General features: G+C 53.3%; 1 protein-coding gene across 7 annotated transcripts in view; it reads right to left on the reverse strand.

Moving 5' to 3' along the window:
- ACTN4 (actinin alpha 4) overlaps window positions 1-26,067 on the reverse strand; it is a 68,218-nt gene that overhangs the window by 5,404 nt on the left and 36,747 nt on the right. For 4 of the 7 annotated variants that reach the window (XR_013997616.1, XM_081120077.1, XM_081120079.1 and 1 more), the window contains exons 2-16: window positions 21,082-21,196; window positions 20,755-20,874; window positions 18,372-18,458; window positions 17,483-17,570; window positions 15,701-15,779; window positions 14,436-14,517; window positions 12,548-12,633; window positions 9,102-9,194; window positions 7,263-7,493; window positions 6,572-6,719; window positions 3,137-3,287; window positions 1,065-1,173; window positions 729-869; window positions 473-655; window positions 245-379 (exon numbers count right to left, since the gene is read on the reverse strand). Coding sequence is in view for 5 of the 7 variants with exons in the window: in XM_081120077.1 (XP_080976203.1) it covers window positions 245-379; window positions 473-655; window positions 729-869; window positions 1,065-1,173; window positions 3,137-3,287; window positions 6,572-6,719; window positions 7,263-7,493; window positions 9,102-9,194; window positions 12,548-12,633; window positions 14,436-14,517; window positions 15,701-15,779; window positions 17,483-17,570; window positions 18,372-18,458; window positions 20,755-20,874; window positions 21,082-21,196 (1,848 nt within the window). In the remaining 2 variants the exon portion in view is untranslated. Of the gene's footprint in view, window positions 1-244; window positions 380-472; window positions 656-728; window positions 870-1,064; window positions 1,174-3,136; window positions 3,288-6,571; window positions 6,720-7,262; window positions 7,494-9,101; window positions 9,195-12,547; window positions 12,634-13,624; window positions 13,711-14,435; window positions 14,518-15,700; window positions 15,780-17,482; window positions 17,571-18,371; window positions 18,459-20,754; window positions 20,875-21,081; window positions 21,197-26,067 lie in introns of all 7 variants that reach the window. The other 3 variants (XR_013997615.1, XM_081120076.1, XM_081120078.1) reach the window with 1 other exon arrangement.

Below are 26,067 nucleotides of genomic sequence, written 5' to 3' on the forward strand. Positions count from 1 at the left end.
GCACTGCATTTCCATTCATATTGTTGATCTACTCTACTCTCCTAATCCCACAAAGGTCAGGGACCCCCAGCTGGTGAAAGCTGGGACCCACACCCACTAGGCCTCCACGTCCACTGGCCCTGGGAGCACAGGAGATGTCCCACCAGGGGCAGGCAACCTTTTCTGTTCACTGGCCTCCTGCCTACCGGGGGCTCTTTTCCAACTCTGCCTTGAGCTCAGCAGGGTTAGGGCGATGGCTGCTCACCTCCATCTTAGTTTGGATCCAGGGTCCCACGATGTTGGCCTGGCTGGCAAACTGGCGGCGGAGGTGCTCGTTGGACTGCTGTTTGCTCTGCTCTTCCAGGAGGGCATGGTCCCGCTTGGGCACCAGCTGCTGCACCTGGGGAAGGGCATGGAGCAGGAGCAGTCAGGGTGGTGGCCCCCTCACCTGGCCAGCCCTGCCCCTGCCCTGGCCCTGAAGAGCTCTGCCCACCTTCTCCCACTTCGAGTTGATGATCTGGGGGGTGACAGTGGTGTAGGGGTTGCTGCCTGACAGTTTGATGTGATTGCTCTCGGCGATCCTCTGGGCCTCCTTGTGGATGGCCAGGATGGCCTCCCGCTCCCTGTCAGCATCTGGTAGTGTTGACTTGAACTGGTCATGGGCTGAGATCAGACCCTGGGAAAGAAGAAGGGGTGAGGGGCTGCCCAGCCTCTTGGAGGTTCCAGGAGAAGAATGGGTAGTGGCAGACCTCGATCTCCTCAATGGTGTGGACGATGAACATGTCCTGGAGGTCCTCCATGGCACTTTCCATCCAGTTGTTGAAGGGGGCTGCACGCTTGGCGTATTCCAGGTGCAGCTGGTCAATAGTCTCCAGCTGCTTCTCTGTTTTCTGGTTGTGGGGAGGGGCAGGGACAGAAGAGGGAGGTCAGTCAGCAAGCAGAAGGGGGGTGAATGGTGAGGAGGGGTATGGGGGCCCTGAGGGGTCAGAGAATGTCCCCTCTGGGTGAGTCAGGGGAAGCTCAAGGGTCTGGGCATTGAGACCAGTGGGGTAATCAGGCTCCAGGGTAACACTGTCCCCCCTCACCTCTAAGGCTTCCCTGCGACTGTGGGTCAGAGAGCCGAGGGCGTCCCATTGGTCGCAAATCTTCTGGCACCGGGTGTTGACGTTGTGGGAGTCGTAGTAATCCAGCTCACTGCAGGTGGGTGAGAGTGTGGTGAGACCCGCAGGGGCCAGTAAAGGGTGTGCCCAGACCCACCTGCCCCAGATGCCCCAGGCCCATTTTAAGCAAGTGATAATTAAGAAAAAAGTGAGCTGATTAGGGTATAGGTATTACTAATCAAATGGCTTAGGTTTGGGAAACCCTGGGTTGATGGTCCTTCCTGGCCCTCAGCCATCCACTTCACCCCATTAGCCCCAGGATTCCCATCTACTCTGGTCCAGACACTTCGATACTCTTAGTAGCAGGGCACTAGGGAATCAGTGTGTACAGGCAAAACCTTGGTGGCATGGTGAGGGGTGGAGAGCAGGGAACAACTTTGGAAAGGAACAGGACATGGGGACCGGATGGTTGTGCCACCTGCCTAGATACAGGGGCTGGGGGGAGCAGGCAAGGCCATGAGAGGGAGTGGGGGCAAGGCTGTGCTCAAGGGCCAGGTGGCCTGGGCTCCCTTCTTGCCTTGACCACTTTCTGGCTGTGTGACCTTGGGCAAGGCCCTTGGCCTCTCTGTGCCTCAGTTCCCCCTGTAGCACGGGTGTCAGAAGACATCAACATTTAAGGCTATCAGTCAGCCAGGCTGGGGGACAAAGTAAACTGGTACAGGTAGAGCACTGAGTGCCCTTGGAGTTTCCATCACCACCATTAATCAACACTCAGCCAGGCTGTCCATCAGGGCTCACTATGGCCGGTTCCTGGTCCTCTGACTCATCTTTGGGGGAACCAACAGCACCCTAAACAGCCCTTCCCTTTCTCTCCTCCAGGGCTACTTTCCAGAAAGCTGCTTCAGGGACAGCCTTTCCCTGGCTCAGGGTAATGGGTTTCACATGGCTATTCCCAGTGCTGGAGAAGTAGGTTGGCCTAGGATTTACTCTAAGTCTGTTTCTTAGCAGCTCACCCGTCAACTAAGGAACCTGCTCACGTCCCACCCCACATGATCCCTGTGGAAATCTGTTGTCTGTGGTCTTGCTCTTCAGCCTGGTGTGCCAGATGCAGGGGTTTTATCCCAAGAGAGTCTGCAGGACCCCAAGGGGTGCCCCCAACAGGGACCCTGTGTTCCAGTATAGGAAGGCCCCATGGTACCTCTGCCTCTGGGTGAGCAAACGGGGCAATGTGGAGGGAATGAGTCAGGGAGTAAAAACTGGCCCTCCCTGGCATGGAGCTCCATAGGGCATCATGATCGGCCCCAGCCATGTAGGAACAAGCAGAACTCTGGGATGACTGTGGCAGGGTAGGGGTGTCTGTAGAAAGGCAGTTCTAGCCAAGGATCCTATTTTTGAACAGATAGTTATTTTGGGAGCCCCACTGCCCCTCCAGGGCCTATGGATTTTCCACGAAGTAATGGCCTGGGCCTCCTGCTCCCTGGGTCCTCCCTGCTGTTAGCTGTTGCACCGGTGGAATAAGGCCCCCATTCACTGGCTCTGGAGGTTCAGTGTACTAATTGTGTGCACAAGTTTATCTGACTGGGGCAGGGAAGGGAGGGCAAAGAACCCGGCTGCCTGGAAGGCCTTACAATAGTGTATTCTGAGGAGGAGAGGGAAGGAGTTGTGCAGAACAATGGGCTCTCTGTGCACTCAGCGCAGCCAAGTCCCTTGGGGAGGGAGCAGGGATGGGGGTGGGGGGCTGGGCTGCCCACCCTATCAGAGGCCAGGGATCTCCTTGGTGTGGCAGGCAGGGAAGAGGAGCCCAGGGACCTCTAGAGCCTGAAGAATCAAGACAAGGGTCAGAGCATCTAGGTTCCACTAAGTTTCTCCTAAGACGAGAGATGGGCAAAGGCATCACCCCATAAGGCCCTGGCATCTGAAGGAGGGGCGAGGGTGGAGAGGGCTGGGAGCCCCCGCTCCAGGCATGGGGCAGCGGAACCTCGGTTGCAGCCCACCACTTCTCTGGGCAAGGTGTGCTGGAGGGGAAGCAGGTGATGGGCCCATGAGCCCGCACTCACTTGAGCTCTTGAGCAATAGCTGCGATCTGCTCCACACGGTCCTGATGTGCAGCCAGGTCACTCTCGAAGGCCTCGTGCTTGCGGATGAGGGCTTTGATGTCTGAGAGGGTGGCTGTCTCGTAGTCCCGGTGCTTCAGCATGGCTTCCTTCCCTGGGGGTGGGCAGAAGGCAAGACACACTTAGACAACAGGGTACCAGGAGTCCACCAGAGGCCTGTCCAACCAGGGGGAGGAAATGGGCAGACCCACAACCCATCCAGCTAAGAATGGTGCCATGAAAACTAGAAACTTTCGGAACCTTTTTCCTTGACCTTTCTAGGCATCTCTAAGGCCAACTACATCCTGGATGGAGCTGGAAGACACTGTGGTATTGGTGGGCCTGAGCCAGATATCCCAATTCAACACGCGTGTTCTAAACTCAGTGTCCATGAGTGGTAGGAGATTGTAATACTGGGCTGTTTTACCATCTGTGGAGGGCTGTGATCTGGAGAAGAGGCTGGGTGCAGCCCATGCCTCAGCAGGGCAGAGGAAGGGGAAGTGTGACAGTCAGGGTTCTTCCTGGAGCCCACCACTCCTCTGCTTGCTCCCTGGCACTTGGAGGCTGGCTCCCTTGGCAGGGTGTGTGTGTGTGTGTCTTATCACACATCTACAGGCCACACACTGTCTGAAGGACTTTCCATGTGCAGTGAGGTGGGGCCTGTCATCAGGCCCTTTGAAGGAAGGGAGGAACACTGTTATTAGACCTGGAGCCTAGCTAATTATATGCCCCAGGACAGAAGCCTAAGTGAGCCCTGTAAGCACAGTCAGGTACTGCAGAACCGGTGGAAAATGCCAGTACTGCTTCAGGTAGGCTGCCCTGGGCTGCCCCTAGAGTGGCAGCTCAGAGACGCCCCCCCCCCCCCCCCCAGCTTGGCACCAGAGTAGTGGAATGGCAGGCAGTCTTTCCAGCTATTCCCTCATCTGTGAAATGGGGCCAACACCAGTGCCTAAAGTCTCAGTGAGGTGGTGTTTGAGAAGGGCAGGCACAGAGCCAGGACCATGGCAATCTCAGTCACCCCGAGGACAGAGCCTGGCATTGGCAGGCGGTAGGCAGCAGCCTGGGAGACTGACTCCACTGGCCCTGCCGCCCCAGCCCTGGGGTAGGACGCTTAACCACAAAGGCAAGCTTGCAATTCCCTTCCCCAAATTGCTTTTTCCCAAGGGTGGGAACCCAAAATAGTAGGTTACCACTTCTCTGCCTCAGCAGAGTTTTAGCAAGGGCTGGCAAGGGATGCACTGGGCGACTGGGAGGAGTGGGCCACAGCCATGGCCACCTTGGATGCACGCCAAGGGGCAGCCACGAAAGGGAATTGGAGTTCATTTTTGTTTCTTTCCCCAGATAACCCAAAAGCCTTCTGTGAAGCATCTACATGGAGGCTCACCCCTATAGGTTGTGAGGGATGTTGAGAAGGGTCAGGAGGCTGGTCTGTCCTTTTGTTTTGCATACGTGGGTGGTACAGAGGCTTCGGACTCCAGGTCTTGGGAATGAGAGTGGGCAGGCCTGCCTGGGGGCTCTGGGCTGACTCATGACACAAGGCCAGATGCCAAAGTGCCTGTGCACCTGCCTGTGGGGAGGCAGGAGTGGGGCGGGGGTGTGTGGAGACCACTGAGCGAGTCGATCCACCCTGGCACAAGATTACGCCAACTTTCCCTAAACTCCTTCACATGAAGGCCAGCCCCTGCGTCACTCCCAGGGAAAGAATGCTGGTAGGTAGGTCATCAGACCCACACCCCTGGGCATCAGGAGACCATCTTCCCAGGGTTTCCTGGAGCCCCAGGTAAGGGACTAAAGAGCTGATAACATGGGCCAAGAGGCCCTAGAAGGGAAATCCAGAAGGATGATGCCCAGAGCTTGTGGAATGACATGCAAAACATGGATAATGACAGGAGAAAACAGCTCAGTCCAAATGTGGGATGCGGGTGCTGTAAAAATCCACTTGTGTGCACGAAGCCCTCTGATGTGAGAAATACCAAAATCTGCTGGCCTGTGAGTTTCCCAGGCAGGGACCTCACCTACCTGAGGAACTACTGAGCATGGGGAAGGGGCTCAAGAGGCTATTTGTGGGATGAATGAATTAATGAAGTAAATGCCCACATCCCCTCCTCCAGGGTCGGGGGGGTAGAACCATGGGTGCTATTTCTTTGAGGCGTGAGGGAGGTGCCTGCATCCCAGGCCCAGGCCTCTTGCTTGCCTCACCTTCTGGCATCTCCTTTTGCATTCTTTCCCTGGTAGAGGAGGGTTAGGTTATTGCTCTGATCTGGCAGCAGCAGCTGGAGAACAGTTGGCCTGAGCTAATGTGAGGAGGGCATTAGTTGGGCTGTAGCCAGGGACACAGTGACGTGTGGCCAGGTCTGCAGATTATGCAGTTGTGCATTTGCATGCTGGCAGGGAAGGGGCCTCTGGGTAGGTCTGAGCATCTGGTCAGTGTTGGGGCTGCCTGACAAACAGCTGGGAGAGGGACTGGAAGAGCTCCCCTGAAGTTCAGTGAGGATCTCATGGTGAACTGTGGGGATGGTAGGGATGAAAAACCACCATGAACTATGCAAAAAAAGTGTGAGATCAGCTCGGCAGAGTGGTGGTAGTGGGTGACCCCCCACCCCCGAGTTTGGTAATAGCCGGAGAGCAGAGACACTTGGGAAGGAAGTGGGAGTGTGGGAGTCCTGTGGATGGCTCTTGGCTTTCCCAGGAACTGGCTGTTTCCTGAAGGCTTTTAGGTCCCTGGTATCTGGAATCTCAAGCATGGTGTGGGTCCTGACTGAGGGCCAGGGGCATGACGGAATTCTACATCCTGGGCCAAGGGGACAGGCAGCTGTGGTGGAGCTGCCGAGAAATAGGAGGCCTCGCTGCCTTTTTGGGAGAAGCCATCTTGCAGTGGCCCAGGCCCCTTGGAAGGAGGCTCTGGGTGGCAGGCAGTAGGTGAGCACTCTTTGTGGGTCAGGAAGTGGCTCTAGGCCTTGCCTTTAAGGACCATGCTTGGGAATACAGATACATCCAGTGTGAGGTCCTCGGTCACAAACGGTGTGGAGAGGGAAGGCAGACTCTGCACACAGGCTGCCAGGGATAGGTGAACCTGTCCCCTACCCCTGCCCCAGAAGACATGGCAGAGTGGACAGGGACAGGGTCACTTCCCTACATATGGGGCTCAGCTGCATTCCTGGGTGACAGCCCTCCGATGACCCAGGACGGGGCCCACCTGTAAGTAATCTCTGAGACCAGAGCATATGGGCAAAAGGACCAGATTCCAAACTGTTTCTTGCTGTCTGGGGCTGGATAAACCCAAAGCAGCATTTCTGACATGCATGCCCCCAAGCAGCAGGAAAGGGAGGGAGGGAGGGAGTGTGTGTGTGTGTATGTCTGAAAGACAGGAATGGAGCAAGGGAGCTGGGAGGACCATACCATCAGTCCAGGCCTCATGTATGGAGGCCTTCTGCCGGAACTTCTCTGCAAGGTGGTCGAGCCGCTCCAGCCTGCGTATCTCATTCAACAGCCACTCTTCGTAGCCCTTCTCGGCCTGCTCCAGGTGCTGCCAGCAGTTGTTGATATCCTGCAGGGCAGGAGAGGGCAGAACTATCATAGGGGCTGGGGCACCGAGAAGGGCGATGCTTCCCTGAGGGATGCTGCAATGGGCTGGGTGATGTCTACCTTCTGCTTTGCTGTATCTGTGTACCCTGACAGGGCCCAACAATCAGTTCTTTTGCATTAAATGAACAAAAGAAAATGAATGAATGCTATGGATGGGGCAATGAAAACCAGCAAGTGACTGTTTAGGGAATATTGTCTCACACTGAGAAGGGGTCTCAAGCACTTGGTAGTGGTCCTAGAGTCATGGCTGACTGGGGTTACAAATTTAAACAATTCCACACTGTGGTGTGTGGTTTGAGGATGGGTGTAAAAATCTAGAGAGTGATGGGGAGAGGGGTGTTGTGGTGGTGGTCAAGTGTCAATGTACCTCCATCCCACCTCTGCACCCAAAAGGCTGTGCACTCTAGTTAAGAGACTATACTGGCCAAACAATAAGACTGGGGGCTGTCTGGTGAATCTGCACTTCTGGGCCCTGGCTCCCTCTGCCCCCAAGCCCTGCACTCACCGAGACCATCCTGCCCTCGGAGGGCATGAAGGCAGGTCGGTTGCTGAGGCGCAGCTTGGTCTGCAGAGTGTTGAAGTTGATTTCCAGCTGGCACTTTTCCTGAACCTTGGGGGGCTTGTGGACGCGCCGGTAATCACGGAAGTCCTCCAACTTCTGCTGCATCTCCTGGATGGTCTTTTGGGGCACACGGTCCTCCAGCCAGGGGATAGTGCGCCGGATCCACTCCAGAAGCTGTGGGCCCATGAGAAGCCATGTGGCCTTTGCATGGGGCCCTCTGAGCACTGGCAGGGCCACCCCTGCTCTCCAGCCTGACTTCTCCATGAAACCTGATGGGATCCCATGGCAGAGAATTCTGGGAACATGTGGCCCCTCATAACCACTGTGCTGTTCGCTGGTTACTTCCTGTTCATGCCTTTGCCCTTGGTCTTCCTCTTCCTCAGATCTAATCAGGGCCCCTGCTCGGTGGTCTCCCCCATCACACCCCCCTATGTGTCTTGGCCACTGCCACTGAGCTCAGAACTATCTGAGGGTCTCATTGCCTCCCTGTTCATTGACTGTCAGGGCTCAAAGGCAGAATCTGCAGCATGCCTGGCTCTCTTGGGGGCAGCCAGAGCCATGCACAAGGCCTGGGATGTAAAAAAATTAGAATATAGAATTGAAAAAGGTGACATGTATTTTATGAGCCACTCATATCTTTGATGGAGGACAGGGCACAAATAAGCAAACAAACTATGTTCTAGAACAATCTCAGGACAGTAAAATCGGTTATTATGCATCTTAGATTTGCTCAGAGAAGTGGCTCCTAATGAGAAGTTCTGGCAAAATGAGAAAAGGATGGACAAGGGCATCCTTGTGTGTTTACGTCTTCACGCATGATGCCAAATGCCCTTTCTTGGGAAGGGCTGGGATTCTAAGATATAAAGCTTTTAACCTTTTCCTGGTGTTAGAAATAATGGTGGTAACAAATGGCAGCCTTTTCTTTTTAAAATATCCCCTTAACTTGGCAAAATAAAAAGTTGGCCACCATAGGTTGGCTGTCAAATACTTTTCAGAGTTTTCCTGGTCCATAGTATCTCAGTGTCTGGGAACCACTCATTGGTCTAGAAGAGCAGTCATTACTGCCCTTGGGGAACTTAACTGTTTTAACTTTTTTATATGGAAATTTTAAAAGCAAAGGACAGAATCCAGGAGAAATTTACTGAACACCCACGTTCCCAATTGATGTTCCAGGGCGGGCTCTGAAATGGAGCCACCTGGGTCTGAATGCCAGCTCTCTGTCCTGCTGGCCGTGTGATAGTGGACGTGCGCCTGACCCTCCCTGGGCCTCAGTCTCCTCACTTGGGAAAGGGGATGATATGAGAGGGCAGATCCTGTGCCTGTAGTGCTTGTTGCCCAGGACCTGCCATGACAACCATGGTTCTGGCCAGCACTGCATCAGCTTTTGGTCTCTCTCTATCCTACTGAGTTGCCCTCTCTATGGGGAGGGTGTAGGAATATCAATGCTTAAAAAGCTCCCAGATGATTCTAAAGCAATGCAGTGTTCAGAAAACTCTGTCCTTGAGTATCTGCGTTGGAACCCAAGCTCCAGACCCCAGGAGCCAGCTGGAATGGTGACAGACCAGTTAGACCCTTAACCATGTGAAACCAACCCGAGAGCCACATCACATACTGGCTTGGGTGAATGCCAGTCTGTAACCTCACCACCTTTTCTAGAAACTCTCACTGCGATACCTGCTCTCCACTCTGCAAATGTCACATGACCTCTGGCCAAGGGTAACAAAGGTGACCCAATCTTTCAGTTCTACTGATATCACTGGGGGTGGGGAAAGCGGCACTTACATCGCTGGCCAGCCTCTCGTAATCTTCCATCAGGTGTTCATTCTCCTGATTGACAGCTAGCACCTTGCAGATCCGGTTGGCTGCTGTCTCAGCCTGGGGTGGAGGAAGTACACACAGTCAGGGCTGCATGGGGGATGGTGACCCTCCCTCCTGACAAGCATGTCCCTTGAAAGCTGGCTCATCCATGGTCTACACAGAACTTCCCAAGGAGGGAAGGAAGGAAGTGCAGCTTCAGCAAGATGGCACCTTGAGTGCCTGTTTCCTGACAGCCCTTGCCTGTGTCTGCACTGCTTACTGCTCAGGCCCCTGCCCAGATAGCCAGGCCCCTCGGCTTTCTTAGCCTAGACCTTGGGGATGCTGAGAGGGACTGGGAAGCCCTCCCACGGTGGAGGAAATGGACTAAGAGACTCTCAGTGGCCACAAAGAGGAGGGCTGGGTGAGGCCGGGTGGGGTCCTCCACTAGGCCAAGCCCTGAGTGAAGTCTCTCCTTGGGTGGGAAGGCAGGCTGCAGAGGGCAGTGGGTGGGGATGCTGGTGTCCCCCAGAGAAGCCTAGTGATCAGTGAACAGGCAGAGCACGCTAGGCTCCTTCGGCCAAAGTCACCATCCACAGGGCAGAAGGGAACAGGGGATTCAGAGAGCAGGGAGTGGTGGAGACAGTGACTAATCTCTGCCCAGAACTATACAACACTGTCCTGGGTTGGCCTGCTGAGGGGGAATGTGAGGAGTGGAGGAGAGTGAGGGGTTCCACACGGGGAAAGGAGAGACCAGGTACCTTTCAGGAAGCACAGAAAGGGTCCAAGAGGAAGAGTTGAAACGGCAACAGAACAGGAACAGAAATAGTGAGGAGGGTCTACAGAGTGGTGGGGAAGGAAAACAGAGAGGCTTGGGGATGGCTCCAGACCGGCTAGTTACAGGCACTGATGCCGGCCTCTCCCATCCACACTCTGCTTCTGGGACAAGCAGGCAGGTGAGTTGGGGACCAGCCAAGGTTAGTGTGCAAACACATACACACATACAAACACACGCACCCTGCATCATGCTGCAGGACACTTGCCAATGGCTCCAGGCAGTGCTCCTCAGAGGTGAGGTTCACAAGGGCTTGGCCAGTGAACACCCGGCCCAAAGGGAGTGCAAGAAGCAGAGCCAAGGTCGCAGCATTCAGGGCAGCCATGGAGGTTAGACCCTGACCCCTCACTTGGAAGACAGAATGGTACCCCAAGCTGACACCTGCTCTGCTGTGCAGACCCACAAAGGTGGGAGCTGTTGGTCACAGGTGTTTTGTTTCACTGCGTGATTCCTGGCACCCAGCCTGGGGCTCACTGTGTTTTAGGTAGCTGAACTGACGAATGAATGAGTGAATAGGGAACAAATGCCTCAGTGACTAGAAATAAACTCTCGGGAGAATGGGATTAACTTGTGGAGGCTGGGGTTCTGCTTGCATTTACAAAACACAACAAACTCCAGACAGCGCTCTTCCAAGAGACGGGCATGGTGAGCACAATACTATCTACAGATGATGTACTATAGAATTGTACACCTGAAGCCTATATAATCTTATTAACTGATGTCACCCCAATAAATTCAATTAAAATTTAAAAAAGAGAGAGATGGGCTTGAGTTGATGGGGAAAAGACAGCAGCAATAATAAAAAGCATTCTAGGGCTGGCCTGAGACATAGGCACAGGTTGGGGGAAGCCGAACTTGGGCTAGAGAAGCCGGGATCCTGCATTGCCTTGGTGAACGGCAGCTCCCAAGGGCCAGGACTTTATTTCCTCCCTTACAATAGGGGCCCGGCTGCCTCAAAACACCGAAGTGCTCTGACCTGGGCCTTCCTGCCAGTGTCCATTCCCACATATACCTCCAGGCCTCCTGTCCCCTCACTACACAGAGTTCAGCTCTAAGCACAGGAGGGTAGCTGTTATAAAAGAGAAAGCACTCTCACAAGAGCAATGTGGGGGCTGGCATGGACCCCACAGTGGGGAGTCCAATGGCATGTGTGCTGTTAGCTGGGATTTGTGGCAAGGAATCTTCCATCGCTGCCCACCCCCATCCCACCCTGCCTTCTCAGTAAGGTGGGGGCCCCCTCCACTCTCCGTGCCTATACCCTCCAGCAGAACACTCCAAACACAAGCTCTAACCACATGCTGGGTAAATGGAAGGAGGCTATGAACACTCTCTGGCCCAGGGCTGGGAAAAACCACGGAGGGCAAGGCCAAGGCTGCTCTGACTACCCGACCATGTACCAGTCACAGTCCTAAGCTCTCTGCCTGCATGTGCTCCTTTCATCCTCAGAACAATCCTGTGGGACAGGTACTAGTAAAATCCCCATTTTACAGATGAGGAAACTGAGCTAGGTGAAGCGACCTATCCAAGGTCACACTGCTAAGAGGTGGCAGAGTCGGACAGGGCAGGCTTCCACAGGGTGGCACATGCTGGACGTGGGGCTCTGAAGAAGGCGGTCCACAGAGGCAGCAGACACAGTCCCCATCCTATGACTTTAAGGATGGCTACCTACCCACTCTGAACTTAAATTTCCTCCTCTTTTAATTGAGGATAACAGCAATCCCCCTGCCATGTAAGGGATGTATAAGGAACTAAGAGTCTGTGCCTAGCATGCAGTAAATGCTCAATAAATGAGAACTAGTTTCTTTTTCTCCTCACTGCCCTATTGCCAACCAGTGACACAAACTCAGGTCACTGGGAGTACACTGCTGCCTACAACCAGAGACCAGGAGGCATGCGAAAGGGACAGAGGTGCCCAGGTCTCCATGTGGACTCTCTCCTCAGAGGCAACTGGGTATCCTCCCATGGAAGTAGAGGGCCCCTGAGAGGTGCAGCATGAGGTCAGCCAGGCTTAGGGAGAGCTGCCACTGGGAACAGGCACACTTGTGAACACTCTGCCTGTATCAGTGCAGCTGCTGGGGACAGGAGCCCAGAGAACAGTCTCAGAGAACAGTTTAACCTGCTCAGGCTGAGCCTTTCCGGGCCGTTTGGTAGGGGAAGGGGCTGCAGAGAGGAGTAGAAAAGCCACTACTCCCAGTGAAAGGGCACAGCCAGTGCACAAAGTAGGTGGCCCAGCATGGATCACGGACAGAGAGGGGTGGGGGCAACTGAGTGGTCAGGAGCACAGGTCCAAATTGCCGCTCTGCTAAATTTAATGTGAATTTGGGACTCAACTGCCCTGAGTAACTGAGACATCACAACCAATCTCCTGTATTCACAGAGAGAATATCTGTGGTGTGTCAGCACTAGACCAGCTCTGGTTCACTGGTGACACTGAAGCCCATGGTAGCAATAAACCTGCCTGACCGGGTCAGTACTCAGGCCATGGTGGCCCTTGGCCTGGCCAGGAACCCCAACCACAGATGGATGGTGAGGACATAAGGAGGACGGCAAGGGCAAGCGTCCAGCCACAGCAGCCAGGTGTGCTCCCACCCCAGCTCACCTTTTGAGCCCCCGAGAAAGCGTGGTAGAAGCAGGACACGTAAGTCATGATGGCTTTCTCATCTGGCCTCAGAGTGCCTACAATATCTGCACAGAGAGAGAAAGAGAGAGAGAGGCAGGAGAGAGTGAAAGATGCAGGGAGGGTGGCTGGGACCAGGCCCTAGGCTCATGCGGGAAGAATAGCGCTTGCTCTGGACTGGAAGCCAAACCCTGGCTCTAGCTTTGCGGGCCCATCTAGCTAAGGTTTTGGCGAGGGGAAGGGCGTGTCCAAATAGGTGGATTCCTCTCCTAGCCAGGCCTGGGCTTGTGATACTAGCCATCAGGGCTGGAGGGGTTAAACCCTAACTTATCTTTCTGAAAACATAAGAGAATTTCTGCCACCTCAGCAGAAACCACCTAACAGTCTCCTGGGGCCCTAGAATAAAACCCAAATAATTGATCTCAGACTATAATAGTCCATTGCCTGGCTCTGTCACCTTCTCCGACCTCATTTTCAATCCTCCTCTCCTTACTTATTCCTCTCCAGCCATTCCTTGAATAAGCCAAGCTTATTTCTGCCTCATGGCTTTTGCACTAATTCTACCCTCTGCCTGGAATGCTTTTCCTAGATTTTCACATGGCAGCTCCTGCTCATCACTCCAAGTGCCTGTTCATGTCACCCCTCAGAGGCTTCCCCTGATGGCCCCAGCTAACGCAGCCCTCAAGTATCTGTGTCCCACAATCCTGTCCCATGTTCTCTACTGTGCTTATCATCACATGAAATGACTTGATCTATGGATATGCCTGTTGTCTGCCTCACCCACTAGAATGGAACCTCCATGAGAGGAGATCCTGCCTGACTCAGTCACCACTGTACTCTCAGTGCCTAGTACAGAGCCTGGCACAGGTTGGGCACTCAATAGACAGTGTGTGAAGAGACTAAATGGGCAGTGGCAATGCCAAGGAGCTGGGGTGTGGCTTCCAGTCGGAGAGAGGCCACTGCCGTCTGCAAGAGAAATGAGGTGAGCATGGGAGGCGAGAGGCAGCAGTGGCATTGGGCAGTGGCAGCGAGGTGGGCCTGCCTGGCCCTGCCCGGTACCTTCTGCGCTCCTGAAAAGGCATGGTAGAAGCTGGACACATAGGTCATTATGGCCTTCTCGTCGGGCCGGGCCGTGTTCACGATGTCTGCAAGTGAACGACAAGGTTAAACTGCCCAAGTAGGGGTGGGGGGGGGAAGGAATGGTCACTCACCAGGATCCAAAGGCTCCCCAAGGCCACAGCCATCCCGGGAGAAGGACCCTTAGAGCTGATTCAGTAACCCCTGGTGACTCTGGTAGGCTCAGCCACACCCTCAGCCCCTCCATCCCTGTGGTCTCTAGAAAGGCCACAGCTGTGGGAACTGGATTAAAATGAGGCCACTTCCTCTCTCTGAGAATGGCCTCAAGGGGCTTCTGGACAGTCAATCCCAAGGGCCTCCAGTGGCTGGGGGTGGTGCATGGCTGGGAAATGGAGCAAAGCCAGAAAAGAAAAAAAAATACTACAATTTGATGGGCTCTGAACTCCAAACCTGCAGCAGGCACGGTAGGCAGAGGCCTTGCTTATTCAGAGGAGCCACCCCTCCCTGGCCACCTCGCTCTCTGCCTTCCCCCAGGTGTGGGACTGGGTCAGGCAGGGCTCTGGTAGCTCCCAGAGTCGATCCTCTTCAAGTTCCCCTTCCCCCACTCCTCACCCTGCTCCATCCCTGAGCATGTCTGGCCTGCGTAGGCTGCTCCTGCTCTGGTTCCCTGGCGACACATTTCCCAGGTTCACCCAGATTCACTCAGCCATTCTCACTGGCTCTGCCAGTTTTTTGAAGTTACCGTAAGATGTATATGAAAGAGGTGTTGACTGAACAAAAGGGATGTACTTACCCTCAGCATCTAGCATTTTGGGGATGTCCAGGTATTTCTCTGCCACCTCAAAGGCATTGTTCAGGTTTGTGACCGGGTCATCCTGGGGGATGGAAGTGAGGGAAGGAGGAAGAACTCAGGTAGGGGCAGGATGCAGAGGCAAAAGGGACCCAGAGTGGCCTGGAAGAGATCTGGGGAAGGGGTAGGACTGGAAAGGGTCCATTTTAGGCAGTTCTCAGCCACCTGTGTTGCTGCAGGGAGAGGAGACCACCTGGATAAAGTCAATTCTGACGCAAAGGAACGTCTCTGGAAATCTTGGTGGACAAACTAGAGAACTTTTCTCCAGAAAAAGTGCTCTTTTCTTATAATTTCCAATTATCCACAGACCCCAGATTAAGCCCCCTGTCCTGAACCCCTGAAAGTTGGCCAGACCTGAGACAGCACTGGATTGGGGGCTGGGGGAGAGCAAACCAAGAGTCTCTACATTCCAACCTCCCTGAACCATCCCTTCACTCTGTCTCCCACTGCTTATGGGATTAAAGCCCACTCCACTTGGAACCTCCCTCATGTGCCTTTACCATTTTCCAGCTACAGCCCAATTCCATTACTCACTGTAGCTTGAACGGGCTGAGGCCCGTGCTTCTCTTACCTGGAATGCCCTCTCTCTGGCTCTGGGCTGCCACCCCCTCCACAGGCCCTTCCCGATCATGCCAGTCCAGGTGTGCCATCCTTCCCCTACATACTGTTAGGACCTATTCCCTCCCTACCCCATTCAGCCTGAGCACCGGTGCATGGCCTCAGGCGGCTGGCTTACTCAGGATACATTGTCTTGCCTTCCCCATAAGGCTGGGAGCTCCTAGAGGGCAGGGCTTGGGGCTAACAGGGTCACAAGCTTTGCACAGGCAAATTAGAACAGGACCCTGCCTGGGAAATGTCTGCCAGCAGTGATGGTTCAGAATTCCTTACCCCTCTTTTCCATGGACAGAGAGGGAATGCTTCCAGAATCCAGAAGTTAAGGAAGGGGAGCTAGAAGTCATGGCTGGTTAGGCCCTAAAATAACACCTGGTGGTTGCAACGCCCATGGAATGAGAAAGGGACAGTCTCTGACGGGAGCAAGGGAGTAAGAACTAAGCCAGAGGTCTGGTGACAGTTGGCACAAGGCTCTTCTAGCCTGCCCATCTGATCACAAAATCCAGTTTTGGACACCAGTAATGGGGAACATGACCCAGAGTTAGGGTCAGACTCAGGGTACCTATGGGCTGTTGAGGGGAACACAAGATGCATACCTTTCTCAGCTTGTCATACTCGATGAGCTCAGGCCTGTGCCGGTGGATCAGGGCATTGAAGGCAAGACCGTCCTTCCAGCTGGGGGTGGAAAGGCCAACGTCAGGAGGTGGAGGAGGAGGCCCACACATTGTAATGGGAGTGCTGCGGAAAGGCTCTGGGCACCCACAGCAATGATCGATTCCTATTTATTGAGGTGGTTTAGTGTGTATGCCAGGCACTGCAGGGAGACGGTATGGCAGGGTGGCTGCGACCTTGACTGCTGGAGCTGAGAGGTCTGGGGTCAAATCCCAGCTCTTCCACTTACTGTCAGTGTGACCGTGAGCAAGCCCAATTGCTACCTCAGTTTTCACGTCTATAAAATGGGGGTAATAACAGTGTCTACTTCATGAGGGTTGTCATGAGGATTAAATAAGTAAATATGGAAACATTTACTCCAGGGCCTGACACATGACAAGTGTACATGCAAGGCTCCAGTGAACTGGACAGGCCCACTGAGGGCAGATGGCCCACGGCGGAAGGCCGGTGCCTGTGTCGCATGACCTCCGCATCCTGGCTGACATGACCCACAGACTGGCTAAATGCCAGGATGTGGCTGGCATGAGGGTCTCTGTGAGGCAAAATAACTGGTCACAAGCTAGACTGGTCACATTTTTCTCCCTGATATCCTCTAAGGGCTGGTTCCTTCTGGGGTCAAGCTTAATGACACCTCATCAGGAAGGCCACTCCTGACCAAGGTACTCTCCCTATTACTTTCTATCACCTCACTCTATTTTGTGGTCTTAGTATATATAGCACTTCTCACTACCTGAAATTATGTTGTTGGTTTATTTGCACCTTTTCAGCTATTGGTCCCCTCTGCTGCAATGTAACTTTCCGAGGGTGGGGACTCATTTTGGTGCTACTGTGTCCCCACTCTAGGCACATACTAGGCACTGCATAGATATTTACCAGTTGAATAAATAAATGAACAAGTACGAAGAGGACCAGCCAGTTGATGGCAGGAAAAGAGAGAGACACAGAGGAGCTCAAGGGAGGGACCATGCGCTATTATTGGCAGAGCACAATGGAAAGGTCCCCAACATCCAGTGCTGGGGCCCTGGAGAGCCTGGGGACACAGAAGAACTTTATTCCTATGTGTGCTCCCTCCTTGGTCCAACCACCCTAAGAGGACACCAGAGGCTCAGAGGGGTGAAATCACAGAGCCAAGTGGACCTGACCTCAGGACCACCCCCAGGCCACACTGCCTCCTACCAGCCTGGATCTCTAGTGGTGCTGACCATGGTTGCCTGTGTTCTGTCAACGGAGGACTTGTCTCCTCTCCCTCTCACCCAAGGGACAGCAAGCTCACCACAGGGCAGAGTTTTGTTCATTGGAGTGGACAAAGTACATTTTCCCCACACTCAATCCACTAGCAGCTCTAAGGACGGGTCCCTCTTGAGTGGTCAAAATGAAAAAAATAAAAAGAGCTTTGTTGTTGCTTCTGAGAATCACTGTGCTTGGGGAGGAAGAAGAGGCTGTAAGGCCGGCCACAGAACGGGCCTTTAAAGCCGTCAGTCCAGGACAGTGAGGCAACTGCCACTGCCGCCGCCACCTCTTCCCTCTCCTCAGAGAGGATGCAGGGACCTTACAACGAGCTCACAGGAACTAGTGTCAGGGAGGGACTCCCTGAGGGCTGGCAACTCAGACATGACGAAAGCCCAAGAAATGAAGGGAGGTGGGAGGATAGTGCCTCTGGTCCCAGGAAGAGGCAAGGAATGCGTTGGGCTTTGGCTTGTGCTCACCTGATGTGGAAGTTCTGCACGTTGACATTCTTATAGGGAGCGGTCTTCCTCTGGCACCAGAGAAGGAGCCCTTCCTTGGCAGAGGTTTCTGCAAAACACACAATGACACTGAGCACTGGCTCAGAGGAAACCATTCTTCTGGGTCAAGCAGAACCAGGGGGACAGGCCACCAGACAGAACAGCAGTAGCAGTGACAGTAGTAACAGCTCCTCCCATTCCAGACATGGGCAGGCCTCTGCCGATCCTAACCGCCGATCTGCGCACATGGCCCCAAGAAGTAACTTACCCAGGGTCACCTCAGGAAGTAGCAGTGACAGAATAACGTCAAGGTCTGAACCTGTGCCATGTTTCAGACCACAAGGCCTGTACCTTTTACTGCCAGGACACATCATCAAAGAAGCCTTTGATGCTAGCCCCGGCGTCTCCTTGAACAAAGTAAAGTGTCGGTGGTGGCCTGGACTGATCCCAGGTCCATAGAGGAAAAGGCCAGAGGGTGGGAACAGGCAGGCACTGATGCTCGGGAGAACCTGACTCTCACTAATGTCTCTGTGACTCAGATTCCTTGACTGTAAAATGGGGCTGATCATGCCGCCTTCACAAGGGTGAAGTAAGGGTCCACCGAGACAGAGGCTGTGAGAGCAAAGTGCTCTGGGTGGATACCAGAACTGGGTGGCTTCGAGGGGGACCCTTTCTTCTGCAGCCTGGGCCAGCATCTCCACTAACCATTCCTGTGCAGGGCCAGGCCCTGTGAGGGACACTGGGAAACAGACGAGCTTGAAGCATGAAGACAAAATGCCTGAAATCCTAATCTAACTCTCCTTAACTCAGGTAGAACCGGGGTGGGGAGAAAAAGTGGTTCTTGACTGTCAGCGGGACTCTTGGCTCTTACCTTCCACCGAGATGTCCTGGATAGCGAACCTGAGGATGATGGTCCAGATCATCCCCAGCGTCATCTTCGCATTGCCATCCACAATCTCTGCATGCAGGGAGGGGACAAAGGGTGAGAAGGTTGCCCCCTCCCTTCCAGGCAGCCTTCCTACCATGTCTAAAGTTAGCTCTGATCGTTTGACAAGCTGCCCAGGCCTATCTTCCACCTCCCTCACTGGAGAAGTCACCTGAACACTCTGGGAAGCACTGTCCCAAAAGCATCTAAACACATGTCCTTGGCCATGCAAGCCTCTTCCCACCCCACCAGCTCATTCTCTTGACCCAGCTTAAAAGACTGCTCCTCCCAGAGGCTTGCTCCCAGCCCTCTGTTGACAAGTGCCTCATCCAGGAGTCCGTCCAGCAGATGTGCCTGTAGCAGTCCTCTAAATGTCCTCTGCCCCCACACACCTCAGCACACAAGATGCAGGGAGAAAGGGTAGGGAGGATGGAAGGACATGTCAAGAGACCCTGCTCACGGATCCTTAAGAACAGAAAACTCTAGGGAGGGATTGATTTGAAAAGGGGGTGTAGTGTCACCCAGAGGATGGGCCCAACCTTCCCCAAGGACACACTCAAGAGAAAAGGGCGGGGGGCTCTATTAGTAATGGTGTAGGAACTCCCCAACTGAAGCCATGGGCTGATGGCTGAGGGCAGCTCTTGGCTTTAGTTTTAGGATAAGAAAATATGCGCAGCCTGCTGCAGTGGAGGCAGAGGAAGAAGAATGTGTGCAGCCCTTCTCCAGGGCCAAGAACTCGACCCGGAAACCAGGTAGAGGATTCCCAATGTGGGATGAAGGCAGCAATTCATTCAGGAAAACTATGCTTTGCTCCTCCTAAGTGCCAGACACCCAGAGGTGGGGACGGGCAATCTGGAGAGGAGGTCACAGCTCCCACCCTCAGCTGGTTACATGGAGAAGTTGGTCATGGAGGGCTTAGAGAGTTCCTGGGAGGGGAAGAAGACAGCTTCTCTCATTACACATCCACCAGCTGCTTCTCGGACCTGCAGCTGTGCCTCCAACTCGGCCCCTTCTCATAACCCCCATAAGGAAGCAATGTTCCTACAACTGCGTAGATCCTGTAGAGGGATACGGAGATGGAGCAGGGTGGGGGCTGGGGTGTTCAGGTATTCCAAGCCCTCGGAATGTCTCTAGTAGGCTGCCCTCCAGCTTTGTCCCAAGGCCCGATGGTCACAGGATTGGGAGAGAACCAATTTGGGCAAGAACAGAGAACATTTTTAGCCTGAGTTTTTCTCCAAATGAAAACTGATGACTGCTACGGGTTGGTCTCCCCTCTAACCCCTTCTGTATTTACAGACTAGCATTTGAGCAAAATAAATGCAGCTGTGAGAAGCAGAAAGCTGGAGTGCAGCCAGGAGGAAAGATCCATGCCTGATTGAATTTTGGAGCTGTGATTTTTTTAAACAAACACCAACTACCTCGACTGTGGCATTCAAGGCTTGGCATCCCTCTCTGGAGAGGTCCTGGGGCAGCAGGGGCGGGGGTAAGTCTTGGAACTCTCTACAGGCATTCTGGCCTAGAGTCTTAGCCAAACTCTCAGAGTACTGTCATTAATGGCAATTAGTTTTCTTTGTTTTTCTAAAAGCTGGGACAACATGGATGTCGGCATAGGAAAACTGCTCTGACTAATGAGCAGAACTGTGAGTCCAGGCTGATGGGGAGCGGCTGAACTCCATCAGGCCTCACCTAGTCTCTAAAAGTGCCTGTGACCACAAGACAAGAACCCTCTGTTGGACAGATAGCACACTGTTGCTCTAGCAGGAGGGCTCGGAGGGGCACAGAAGGATCCTGGGTATCTAGTCAGAGGCCAAACTCTCCCAGGCTGTGTAGCCAGCAAAGTCTGGTCACTGACCTTTGGACTTGCCCTCCCTGCCCAGAGCCCTGACACTGGGCCTCGAGTGCCCTTCTTCCCTCTGCATCCTCTCCTGCCTACAGATACCAGGCAGGACCTAAAGGCAAATGTGCTTCTGGCAGAGAGAGACGCTATGTCACGTGTCCGTTGGTGTCTCTCAGGCTCAGGACAAGGAGGGCAAATGCAGGTGTCCAGAGTCCAAGTCAAAGCCATTCCTCCCCCTGCAGAAGATGCCTGCCCCACGTGATCAGGGGCACTGGATTCCCCAGTCTTGGACTGGATTATTCTGCGGATGGAGGGGAGGGGAACTTGTAGGCCCAATGTCACACTGAGACAATCACTGTGGTCACTGCTGAGGGTGTATCAGGGCGTTAAGCACCCCTAGTGCTCTGCCACCAACACAACTTCTGTTTAGAAGGCAGAGGTTCGGCCTCAGAGCCTGCAGGTCAGAAACTGAGCTGCCCCACCCAGGCTCACCTTCTGCCCCGATGGAGACCAACTTGACTCCTTTGCTGGCGATGAAGTCCAGCGCTTTGTTCACATTGTTGATTTTGTGCACTCTCATCTTGCCCCGCTCTGGCTTAGGTAACCGCTCTCCTAAGAAAGAAGAGAACAAAGAAAAGCTGTAGGGTCCCCACCCCAACAGACCCATGCTCAGACACATTGCTGCTGCTGCTGCTGCTGAATAGGCTTCACTCCTCCCAACAGCAACGGGACAGATGGGGTGGGCCATGTCCCGGGGGCCTGCTGTGACAGGGCACCCCTTCCAGGTGTGGGTGGCACTTTGTGGGAGAGGAGCCTCACCTGAGATGACCTCCAGGAGAAGCATGAGCTTGAGCCCATCTCGAAAGTCCTCATCGATGTTCTCGATCTGTGTACCGGCCTTCCGTAGGTGGGAGTTGCACCAGGCTGTGAAGGTCTAGGGAAGCAGAACAGAGAGTGACTGGGAGGGTCAGAGTGGCTGTTGGGGCTTCTCTGGGCCTTAGCTCTGACCCCAGGACAACATGGCCACCATGGGGTCCAGCCCTGGGCTTCACCCTTTATATATATGTATATATACTGTTTCTAATCTTTACAATGACCCAGGAAGGTCAATCTGAGGAAACTGAGGCTCAGGGTAGTTAAAAGACCCACTGCACAACCACCTAGATGAAAATGGCAGAGCACAGATTGGAACCTAAGTCTGCCACCCCTGGAGCAAGTGCCCTCTCTGAGACACCCTGAGTTCAGCACACATAGCAGAGAGCGGTGCCACAGCCTGTGGTCTGCTCATTCAGTCACACAAACCTACCTGACTGAGCACCAGGCCCAAGTGTGAAAACAAGAGGCAGGGGATAGGGCTTATGCATTCTTGGACAGACACAGCCAACCCTCATTCACCCAGCAGACTGAACGAGATCACAAGTCTCAGCTGGCACTGCCTCTACCCACCCTCCCCTCACGTAGAAGCTTGGGCAGCCATTTCCCCATCTCTTGCACAGAGATGACCTGGGACAGAAAAGCAGTTAGAAAAGTAAAGCCTCCTATAAATTCAAAGTTTCCTCAAGTCAGTCTCCCTTGGGAGCTTTGGGTGGCCCAACAGCAAGCACCTCCCCTGTGCATGTCTCCAAAGTTTATTTCCCTATAGGCCACACATCCTCTATTCCCTGAGGAACATTCCACACCCCACCCTTCCAAATCTTAAGATCAATGTATCTTAGAGAGAGCTGCAAACCAAGTGGGAGGCAGCTCCCCCGCCCCCATCAGGCAACCGTTTCCGAGGAGGAAGTTTGAGGATCACTGGGCCTGAGGACACTGGAAGGTGAAAGGGAGTTTTCAGGTAGAGAGGGCAGTGAATAAGAAGCCCAAATCCCAAACCTGAACACAGAACACCCAAGTACAAGGCACTTGGCCTCCTGGTGGTGACTAGCACTCAGCTCCTTGCTGGCTGGGGCATGTTATCAGATGTCAGCGTCAGGGAAGCACGTCATACCAGTTAAGGTGGACATGCTCAGACTACTTCTGGGGAAACCGGCCCATTCAGCTGCCTGCAGCAGGGTCTGGAAAAAGCCCGCATCTGTTTCTTGTAGGAGCCCCTACCCCGCTCATTCTGCAGGGGTCAGTGTGCACGTGAGTGGGCAGCCAGCCAGGAAGGTGCAAGAGCACACTCCATGCCCAGGCATAGGCAAAGGCCACGTGGGGAGTGAGGGGCTTCCAAGGAGCCTCTGGCCAAACACCATGTGTTTTGATTAGTGTCACCAGTCCTGCTCATTCAGAGAATCAACACAGGGTCCTTTCAGACAAAGAAGCTGCCTAATTAATACACTGTACTATAGTGGGGACCACAAGAGGTTTCCTTCCAAACTCCAGTGGGGGGGTAGGGGACAGGATGGGACTGTCAGTGGCCCAGGGCTCCCTCACTTGCCTCTCAACAACATGAAGGGTTCTTCAGCCTAGGAGACACCCCTTCCTGCATGAAGCTCTTACTGCCTTGTTCCTGCCTCACATTAGCCAGCAACTGCCCTTCCCTCAAATCAGCCCAAAGGGTGGCTCCTCTGCAGCACCTGCACCAGCTTGCTTGCTCTGACCTGATTCGGACCTGGACGTACCCCCTCTGTGCAGATCTCCTGTATGGTTTCTCAATTATGCATTGTCTCCTGCCTCCCACAACAGTAAGCTACTTCAAGCTCTGGCCACCAAGCAGGTTACCATTAAGGAAGATATGAATTCACCTTCCCTACCTCATTTCCCACACTCCCTCTATACAACTCTGAATTCAGACAAACCAGGGCTAGGATGCTGTTTACACCACTCATGTGAGCAAGTTACCCATCCTAACATCTGCTTCCTCATCTATAACATGCTGATAAAGATGGTACCGGGGTCACGGCCAGGGTGAGGATGCAAGTTGACAATGCCTGCAGAGTATACAGCAGGTGCTCAATAATGAGCAGTTCCCAAGACATCCCTGTGCCTCTCAGAATCTCCTCCTCTCCTAAAATCCTGCCCGCCTCCTCCACAGAGTGCCTTCTCTGTGTCCTGCCAGCCCTCATCGGCACACAGCCCTCAGCACCTCTCTGACAGCCTCCTCCATTCATCTGGATATTACCTAGATTCCATGCACATGTGCACACTCTCACAGGGTAGGATTTACCTCTCACATCTTACATATCTTTATAATGCCCAAAGCACAGCTGGTCTCAGTGGTGAGCAGTGAGTATGTGCAGAACTCAAGCTTCCCTGTAAAGCCAAGGGCAGCAGCAGGCAGGGCCGGGGCAGGAAGTGCAGGGGATGCTGAGCCTCTGCTCTTGCACATGCCTGAAAGATGCTGTTGGCAGCAAAGTGGCCAATCACATCTCATGGCTGAGGATGCAGGAGGGTAGTTCGCAGAGGGCAAGCTCCGTTGGTGTTCTGCTGCTGCTGCGGCCAAGATCTAGGCACCCAGTCTGCGAGCATGTGTCTAAAGGCACCCCACAGCCACAGCCTGTCTGGGTTATGCCTGCACGCTCTGAAGGGGCACAGGTCTGGGTTTGAATGCCAGCTTCTCAGCTTACTTGTTCTGTTTCCACTCAAGTGACTTGACCTATTTATTATACCTGAGTTTCCTTCTCTATAGGATAAACTTAAAAGAATCTACCTCCTGTAGCTGCTGTAAGGATTAAATGTGGGGTAGGGTGCTTTAAAGCCTCTGACACAGGGCGGGCATAAAGTGCCAGATGAGCCCAGCCAGTGTGGCTCAGCTGGTTGGAGCACTGTCCTGTGCATGGAAAGGTTGCTGGTTTGATTCGCAGTCAGGGCACATATCTGGGTTGCGGGTTCGATACTCGGTTGGGGCACATACAGAAGGCAACCAATCGATGCTTCTTTCTCACATTGATGTCTCTGTCTCTCTCTTCCTTTCTCTGAGAATGTCCTTGGGTAAGGATTAAAAAAAAATAATAAAAAAATAATAATAATAAATAAAGTGTCAGATGAACTGTGTGTGTACACACATCCACACTGCCGCCTCCCTCTCTGCAAAGGCCCTTACCCCACCCCCATGGTTTGGAATGGAAACAAGACTGCAGGAGATCCTCTCAAGACAGTCCCCACTCCAACCTGTGGAGGCTCTGAACAAACCTAGCCTTTTTGAGTTCACACCATCCTTCCTTACAAGTCACTGTGCTATCCACCCTCCAAACACATGCCCCATCTCTGTCCTTTGCTCATCTTCTCTGGGCAGTGAACAAGAGCTCTGGCTTGGGGTTCACAAAGACCTGGGTTCAAATCATGCCTCTGCCATTAAGGCAACCTTGGGCAAGCAATGAGCCTTGGCTTCCTTGTTGATGAAATAAAGAATCTCTTCACTTAAATGAAGATTAGACAAAGTAAAGCAAGTAAACCACTTAGGACTGTGCGTGGCACAAATTGAGTACTCAGCACTATACATATGTTAAAAAAGATCTGTTTTTAAATAAGTGATAACTCTGCCATGTACTCTGTTTCCCTGGCTAGAAGCATGCAGAGTCCCAAGTAGAACACTGAGCACGTGTTTGGGGAGAAGATCCCCTCACCGGGCCTAGGTGGTGAGGAGGGAACTCCCTCCTGAACTTGACAGACACAAACGGAACTTTACCGGCAGGCCTCCCACCCTCAATCCATGCTGATTGGCCCTGTTTTCTCTCCTGAAAGCTGAGGGGCGTCTACTGACACTGGAGGCTCTTGGATCCCTGAGTTCTGGGCAAGGAAAGCATGACCTTGTGAGGCCATCCTCAGGGAAATGCAGAGGCCACTTTTCCACGCAGCATGACTGGTGAATAGGAGCCGGAATTCAAATAGGACATTAAAAATTCACAGCTTTTTCTAGTTGGTTACAAAAATAACATTCTGCTTATACACTCCTTTCCCTACCCGGCTTAGACTAAGATGTGTGGGGTGGATAGTGCCAAGGGGTGGTTTCTATAGATGGAGGCCTCATGTGGCAAACTGCACAACCCCCCTCAGCTATGCAAAATTCTCAGTCTGACTGATGACAGGTTCCACCTGTTCCCAATGCCTCAGGCGACCATGGGGTTGGTACATATCCATTCCCTTGACAAGTATTTGCTGAGTGTCAACCCAGGGCCAGGCCCTGGACGGAGTACATAGTGAGCCAAAGCGGACAGACTGTACTTTATGGAGCTCCCAGTCTGATGAGGGAGAGGATCTTATTTATCAAGCAAATACTCAGCTACAGAAGGAAAAGTGATGACAATAATAACCATAGCAGACCCTTCTATACAGCTAACCATGTGCCAGGCACTGTTCTAGACACTTTATCATGTATTAATTTCTCTCATCCTCAGAGCTATCTTCTGAGGTCAGTGTTATTATTGTCCCATTTTAAAAATGAGGAAACCGAGGGTCTGAGAGGTGATGTGACTTGCCCACAGGTAGTCACATACCTGGAAAGTTCCAGAGCTGAATGTAATGCCAGGTACTAAGCTCCAGAGGCCATGCTCTCAGGTATTATGCTGCACCTGTCCTCCTCCCTCCTTCTCCCAGAAAGGGAGCTGAAGAGAGGGTTCCGTGTGCTAGGGTACAACTCCTGACCTAGTGGAAGGGGTAGACATGGGGAAGTTTCCCTAAGGAGGTGATTCTCCAACTCTGATCAGACTAAGACTGAGTTAATACAAAAATAAGGGAGACTTTCCAGATAATGGTAACAACATGTGCAAACAGCAGGTTAGAGAAGAAGGAGTGAGATGTGCCGGGAGGAGGGCAGGCCAACTTCATGGGGCCTTCAAAAGGTCACGCTGGCTGCCGCTGCATAGGGATTGAGCTGAAAGGGAC

Source organism: Miniopterus schreibersii (assembly GCF_964146895.1).
Source record: "Miniopterus schreibersii genome assembly, chromosome: 18".
Lineage (NCBI taxonomy): Eukaryota > Metazoa > Chordata > Mammalia > Chiroptera > Miniopteridae > Miniopterus > Miniopterus schreibersii.